This window comes from Physeter macrocephalus, chromosome 1, assembly GCF_002837175.3.
Source record: "Physeter macrocephalus isolate SW-GA chromosome 1, ASM283717v5, whole genome shotgun sequence".
In the NCBI taxonomy this organism is placed as follows: Eukaryota; Metazoa; Chordata; class Mammalia; order Artiodactyla; family Physeteridae; genus Physeter; species Physeter macrocephalus.
The window spans coordinates 55,822,705-55,831,057 of record NC_041214.2 but is presented as its reverse complement, the minus strand read 5'-3'; the positions used below and the strand labels follow the sequence as shown (position 1 = coordinate 55,831,057).

At 36.3% G+C, this 8,353-nt stretch overlaps 1 protein-coding gene across 3 annotated transcripts in view; it reads right to left on the bottom strand.

The window, feature by feature from the left end:
* The window catches only part of NMD3 (NMD3 ribosome export adaptor), an 89,565-nt gene that overhangs the window by 58,182 nt on the left and 23,030 nt on the right, over positions 1–8,353 (bottom strand). For all 3 annotated transcript variants that reach the window (XM_055082711.1, XM_007113987.4, XM_028490832.2), the window contains exon 11: positions 6,468–6,613. In XM_055082711.1, the coding sequence (XP_054938686.1) occupies positions 6,468–6,613 (146 nt within the window). The remainder of the gene's footprint in view (positions 1–6,467; positions 6,614–8,353) is intronic.

Here is an 8,353-nt window from a genome sequence, read left to right as displayed (position 1 = left end):
AATACAATCCTATCTTAAGAAACAGGAAACATCTCGAATAAACAACCTAACCTTGCACTTAAAGCAATTAGAGAAAGAAGAACAAAAAAAACCCCTAAAGTTAGCAGAAGGAAAGAAATCATAAAGATCCGATCAGAAATAAATGAAAAAGAAATGAAGGAAACCATAGCAAAGATCAATAAAACTAAAAGCTGGTTCTTTGAGAAGATAAACAAAACTGATAAACCATCAGCCAGACTCAATAAGAAAAAAAGGGAGAAGACTCAAATCAATAGAATTAGAAATGAAAAAGGAGAAGTAACAACTGACACTGAGAAATAGAAAAGATTATGAGAGATTACTACAAGCAACTCTGCGAATAAAATGGACAACATGGAAGAAATGGACAAATTCTTAGAAATGCACAACCTGCCAAGACTGAAACAGGAAGAAATAGAAAATATGAACAGACCAATCACAAGCACTGAAATTGAAACTGTGATTAAAAATCTTCCAACAAACAAAAGCCCAGGACCAGATGACCAATTTATGACAAAAACTCTCCAGAAAGCAGGCATAGAGGGAACTTTCCTCAACATAATAAAAGCCATATATGACAAACCCACAGCCAATATCGTCCTCTATGGTGAAAAACTGAAACCATTTCCACTAATATCAGGAACAAGACAAGGTTTCCCACTCTCATCACTATTATTCAACATAGTTTTGGAAGTCTTAGCCACAGAAATCAGAGAAGAAAAAGCAATAAAAGAAATCCAAATTGGAAAAGAAGAAGTGTCACTGTTTGCAGATGATGTGATACTGTACATAGAGATCCTAAAGATGCTACCAAAAAACTACTAGAGCTAATCAATAAATTTGGTAAAGTAGCAGGATACAAAATTAATGCACAGAAATCTCTGGCATTCCTATACACTAATGACAAATACACTGAAAGAGAAATTAAGGAAACACTGACATTTACCATTGCAACAAAAAGAAAGAAATACCTAGGAATAAACCTACCAAAGGAGGCAAAAACCTGTATGCATAAAACTATAAAACACTGATGAAACAAATCAAAGATAACATAAACAGATGGAGAGATTACCATATTCTTGGATTGGTAGAATCAAAATTGTGAAAATGACTATACTACCCAAAGCAATCTACAGATTCAATGCAATCCCTATCAAACTACCAACGGCATATTTCACAGAACTCGAACAAAAAAATGCACAAGCTGTATGGAAACACAAAAGACCCCAAATAGCCAAAGCAATCTGAGAAAGAAAAACTGAGCTGGAGGAATCAGGCTCCTGGACTTCAGACTATACTACAAAGCTACAGTAATCAAGACAGTAAGGTACTGGCACAAAAACAGAAATATAGATCAATGGAACAGGATAGAAAGCCCAGAGATAAACCCACGCACATATGGTCACCTTATCTTTGATAAAGGCAGCAAGAATATACAGTGGAGAAAAGACAACCTCATCAATAAGGGGTGCTGGGAAAACTGAACAGGTACATGTAAAAGTATGAGATTAGAACACTCCCTAACACCATACACAAAAATAAGCTCAAAATGGATTAAAGACCTAAATGTAAGGCCAGACACTATCAAACTCTTAGAGGAAAACATAGGCAGAACACTCTGACATATATCACAGCAAGGTCCTTTTTGACCCACCTCCTAGAGAAATGGAAATAAAAACAAAAATAAACAAATGGGACCTAATGAAACTTAAAAGCTTTTGCACAGCAAAGGATACCATAAACAAGACCAAAAGACAACCCTCAGAATGGGAGAAAATATTTGCAAACGAAGCAACTGACAAAGGACTAATATCCAAAATTTATAAGCAACTCTTGCAGCTCAATAACAAAAAAACAAACAACCCAATCCAAAAATGGGCAGAAGAACTAAATAGACATTTCTCCAAAGAAGATATACAGATCGCCAACAAACACATGAAAGAATGCTCAACATCATTAATCATTAGAGAAATGCAAATCAAAACGACAATGAGATATCATCTCACACCGGTCAGATTGGCCATCATCAAAAACTCTAGAAACAATAAATGCTGGAGAGGGTGTGGAGAAAAGGGAACCCTCTTGCACTGCTGGTGGGAATAATGTAAATTGATACAGCCACTATGGAGAACAGTATGGAGGTTCTTTAAAAAACTACACATAGAACTACCACACAACCCAGCAATCCCACTACTGGGCATATACCCTGAGAGAACCATAATTCAAAAAGAGTCATGTACCAAAATGTTCATTGCAGCTCTATTTACAATAGCCAGGACATGGAAGCAACCTAAGTGTCCATCAACAGATGAATGGGTAAAGAAGATGTGGCACATATATACAATGGAATATTATTACTCAGCCATAAAAGGAAATGAAACTGAGTTATTTGTAGTGAGGTGGATGGATCTAGAGTCGGTCATACAGAGTGAAGTAAGTCAGAAACAGAAAAACAAATATCGTATGCTAACAGATATATATGGAATCTAAGAGAAAAAAAAAGTCATGAAGAACCTAGGGGTAAGATGGGAATAAAGACACAGACCTACTAGAGAATGGACTTGAGGATATGGGGAGGGGGAAGGGTAAGCTGGGACAAAGTGAGAGAGTGGCATGGACATATATACACTACCAAACGTAAAATAGCTAGTGGGAAGCAGCCGCATAGCACCAGCTCCGTACTTTGTGACCACCTAGAGGGGTGGGATAGGGAGGATGGGAGGGAGGGAGATGCAAATGGGAAGAGATATGGAACATATGTATATGTATAACTGACTCACTTTGTTATAAAGCAGACACTAACACACCATTGTAAAGCAATTATACTCAATAAAGGTGCTAAAAAAAAAATCCAACACCCATTCATGATAAAAAAAAAAAACCTCTCAGTAAACTAGAAATAGAGAACTTCCTCCACCTGATAAAGAATATCTATTTAAAAAACCCTTAAACCTAACATTATACTTAATAGTGAGAAACCTGCAGCTTTCCCACTAAGATCAGGTACAAGGCAAGAATGTTCCCTCTCACTACTCATTTTCAATATCCTACTGGAAACCCTAGCTAATACAAAAGATAAGAAAGGGAAGTGAAAGGTATATAAATTGGAAAGGTAAAAATAAACTTATCTTTGCAGATGAGATGGTCATCTACATAGAAAATTTAAATGGACCAAAGAGCTCCCAGAATACAGCAAGGTTATAGGATACAAGGTTATAAACGAAAGTCACTTTCGTATATACCAACATAAAAAAGTGGAATTTGAAATATAAAAATACCGTTTACATTAGCACCCCCCCAAAAATGAAATACTTAGGTGTAAGTCTAACAAAATATGTACAAGATCTGTATGAGGAAAACTACAAAATTCTGATGAACAAAATCAAAGAACTAAAACAGATCGATGTTCCATGTTCCTGGACAGGAAAACTCAATATTGTCAAGATGTAGGTTCTGCCCAACTTGACCTACAGATTCATGCAATTCCAATCAAAATCCCAACAAGTTTAGCCACAGAGGCATAATATACAGCATAAGGAATATGGTCAATAATACTGTAATAACTTTGCATGGGAACAGATGGTAACTACACTTATCATGGTGATCATTTCATAATGCATAAAAATATCAAACCACTTGTGTAGTACACCTGAAAATAACATACTGTTGTATGTCAACTATGTTTTAATTAAAAAAACTTTCCAATAAGATATTTTGTGGATATCGACAACTGCTTTTAAAGTTATACCAAGACAAAAGATCCTGAACAGTCAACACAATTTTGAAGGAGAAGAACAAAGTTGTAGGACTGACACTACCCAACTTGAAGACTTACTATAATGCTACAGTAATCATGACAGTGTGGTACTAACAAATGAATAAACAAATATTTTACATCAATGGAACAAAATAAGAGAGCCCAGAAATATACCCAAATAAATACAGTCAACTGATCTTTGACAAGGGAGCAAAGGCAATACAATGGAACAAAGACAGTCTTTCCAACTAATGGTGCTAGAATAACTGGACACTGACATGCAAAAAAAAAAAAAAAAAGTCAATCTGGACACAAACCTTACACCCTTCACAAAAATTAACTCAAAATGGATCACAGACCTAAGTGTACAACACACAACTATAGAACTCCTAGAAGATAACAAAGGAGAAAATCTAGCTGACCTTGGGTTTGGCAATGACTTTTTCAATACAATAACAAAGGCAGGATCCATGAAAGAACAGTTGATAACCTGGACTTCATTAAAATTAAAAACTTCTGCTCTCTGAAAGACAATGTCAAGAGAATAAGATGATAAACCACACTGGGAGAAAATATTTGCAAAAAACATATCTAACAAAGGACTTTTAACCAAAATACACAAATAACTCTTAAAACTCAAGAATAAGAAAACAAACAACCTGATTAAAAAATGGGCCAAAGACCTTAACGGACACCTCACCAAAAAAGACATACAGATGGCAAATAAGCATGAGAAAATACTCATCATGTGTCATGAGGGAAATACAAATTAAAATGATAATGAGATACTACTATATACCTATTAGGAAGGCCCTAAACACTGACAAATCCAAAATCTTGACATCAAATGTTGGTGAAGATGCGGAGCAAGAGGAATTCTCATATATTACTGGTGGGAACGCAAGATGATACCACCACTATGGAAGACAGTTTGGCAGTTTCTTACAAAACTAAACATACTCTTACCAAATGATCCAACAAACATGCTCCTTGGTATTTACACAAAGAAGCTGAAAACTCATGTCCACACAAAAACATGCAAAAGAATGTTTATAGCAACTTTATTGATAACTGCCAAAACTTGGAAGCAACCAATATGTTCTTCAGTAGGTGAATGAGTAAACTGTGGTACATCAAAACAATATTATTTGGCACTTAAAAAAAAAAGAGCTATTAAGCCATGAAAATACATGGAGAAAATTTAAATGCACATTACTAAGTGAAAGAAGCCAATATGAAAAAACTGTATGAGTCTAATTACATGACACTCTTGAAAAGGCAAAACTATACAGACAGTATTAAAAAAAAAAAATCAGTGATTGCCAGGGGTTAGGAGTGAGGCAAGGATGAACAGGCAGAGCACGGAGGATTTTAAGGGCAGTGAAAATATTCGGCATGATACTATAATGATGGATACATGTCACTATACATTTGTCCAAACCCAGAGAAAGTACAATACCAAGAGGGAATCCTAATGTAAAATATGGACAATGGGTGATTATAATGTGTCGATGTAGATTCATCAATTGTAACAAATGCACCACTCTTTGGGCAGGAGAAGGGCATTTGATAATGGCGGCGGCTATGCATGTGTGGAGGCAAGGAGTACAGAAGAAATCTTTTACCTCCTCTTAATTTTGCTGTGAAGCTAAAAGTGCTCTAAAAAAAGTAAGTCATTAAAAAACATGTTTTGAAGGAAATAAAAACTATTCTGAAGGAGCTCCTACTGGCTACATTTGAGGCGATCTGAGAGGGAGGGAGGGAGGAAGGGAGGCAGGGTAGTAGCAAATGGAAAAAATTCATAAATTACAATGGAGAGACCTGGCTATCAGATAAACAGCCAAATGTTACCTGCCTCTTGATATATCATAAAAGGTACATAGCATCACCTCTGAAATGTTCTGCCAAAAAAAAACTAACCTAAACTTAAATAAGACTTTATATCCATTTTCCAGTTTAGAGGAAATATAAGAGATTACAAAGCAAGTTAAATGACATCATGGGGAAACAATAAGACTAGATCCACAAGATAAATAAATGCCCTAGTTGCATTAGGAAGTTGGTATCATAAAAAAATGAATTAGAAAAAGGGGGGGGGGCTGTTATTAAATACTTAAGAGGTACAATATTCACATTCAATATACAGTCCCCAACTAGACACTGGTTTGAACGAACCATAAAAGGGACTTTGGGACAAATAAAGAAATCTGGCAAACTATGCAGTTTATATGTATGATAGTACTTTGATTATACAGAAAATGTTTCTATGCTTTAGAGATGATTATTGAAGTATTCAGTATTTAATGATTATATATATATATATATTTAATTTAACATGTTTGACATTTTTTAAAAAGCCAGAGGATTAAGCTTGTCATTTGCTCCTTCTGTACAAAAGGAAAGGAAATGTTTTTTCATAATAATATTTTTTTAATTTTTCCAATATTAAAAAGTTAGCTTACTACATAGTATAAGTCTGATAGTTTTCACCACAATGACCACACGTTAAAAGCAAATGTTATACAAACACACAATGCATTTTTAACTGAATGTGCTGTTAGCTTATTTGGAACCACATTTTGGAATTACCAACAAATTTTTAAAAACAAAAAGATTTTTAAAAAAAGAGAGAGAGAGAGATACTAAAACAGTAAGTTGGGTGTTATGGGGAGGTAAGCAGGATGGAACTTACCTTTTTTGATATCATTCCAGCACCTGCATTGCGCTTTAGATCTCGTACTATGCTGCATTCCATAACAATAAACTCCTCTAGCTGTTTGGGATGGCATAAACTATTGAAAGGGTGACTCCAAAAAGTGTTGCCATCAATATCTGCAACTAAAAATAAACAAAGAACATTAAAGAACAAAAGAACTGAAGTATTTCAAAAGCCAACAAATGCAGTCCTGGGTGAACGCCCAGAGCGTCCGAGCCCACCTCCAGGGTTTCAGCAGCAGCAACCCAGGAGGCCGATTTCAGATACTCAGACTCCACTTATACTTTCATCTACACTGGCGGCCTCAAAAGCCATGTGGCTGACAGGCTCTTGGTGCTCTGGCCAGGTGTCAGGTCTGTGACTCTGAGGTGGGAGAGTCGAGTTCAGGACATTAGTCCACCAGAAACCTCCCGACTCCACGTAATATCAAAAGGCAAAAACTCTCCCAGGGATCTCCATCTCAATGCTAAGACCCAGCTCGACTCAACGACCAGCAAACTATAGTGTTGGACACCCAATGCCAAACAACTAGCAACACAGGAACACAACGCCACCCATTAGCAGAGACGCTGCCTAAAATCATAATAAGGTAACAGGCACCCCAAAACACACCCCAGACGCAGTACTGCCCACCAGAAGGACAATACCCAGCCTCACCCACCAGAACACAGGCACCAGTGCCCTCCAGCAGGAAGCCTACACAACCCACTGGATCAACCTTAGCCACTGGGGGCAGACACCAAAAATCGGGAACTACAAACCTGCAGGTTGAGAAAACGAGACCCCAAACACCGTAAGTTAAGCAAAATGAGAAGACAGAGACACACACAGCAGATGAAGGAGCAAGGTAAAAACCCACCAGACAAACAAAATGAAGACGAAAGAAGCAGTCTACCTAAATGAAAAATTCAGAGTAATGATAGTAAAGATGATCCAAAATCTTGGAAATAGAATGGAGAAAATACAAGAAATGTTTAACAAGGACCTAGAAGAACTAAAGACAAACAAACAATGATGAACAACACAATAAATGAAATTTAAAATTCTCTACAAGGAATCAATAGCAGAAAAACTGAGGCATAAGTACAGATAAGTGACCTGGAAGATAAAATAGTGGAAATAACTACTGCAGAGCAGAAAAAAGAAAAAAAAATGAAAAGAATTGAGGAGAGGCTCAGAGTCCTCTGGGACATTATTAAACACACCAACATTCGAATTATAGGGGTCCCAGAAGAAGAAGAGAAAAAGAAAGGGACTGAGAAAATATGTGAAGAGATTATATTGAAAACTTCCCTAATATGGGAAAAGAAACAGTCAATCAAGTTCAAGAAATGCAGACGGTCCCATACGGGACAAATCCAAGGAGAGACACGCCAAGACACATATTAATCAAACTATCAAAAATTAAATACAGAAGAAAAAATATTAAAAGCACCAAGGGAAAGAAAACAAATAACATACGGAATCCTCATAAGGTTAACAGCTGATCTTTCAGCAGAAACCATGCAAGCCAGAACGGAGTGGCAGGACATATTTAAAGTAATGAAACAGAAAAACCTACAACCAAGATTACTATACCCAGCAAGGATTTCGGATTCGACAGAGAAATTAAAACCTTTACAGACAAGCAAAAGCTAAGAGAATTCAGCACCACTAAACCAGCTTTACAACAAATGCTAAAGGAACTTCTCTAGGAAGGAAAAAGACAGAAGGAAAAGAACTACAATAACAAACCCAAAACAATTAAGAAAATGGGAATAGGAGCATACATATCAATAATTACGTTAAATGTAAATGGATTAAATGCTCCCACCAAAAGACACAGACTGGCTGAATGGATACAAAAACAAGACCCGTATATA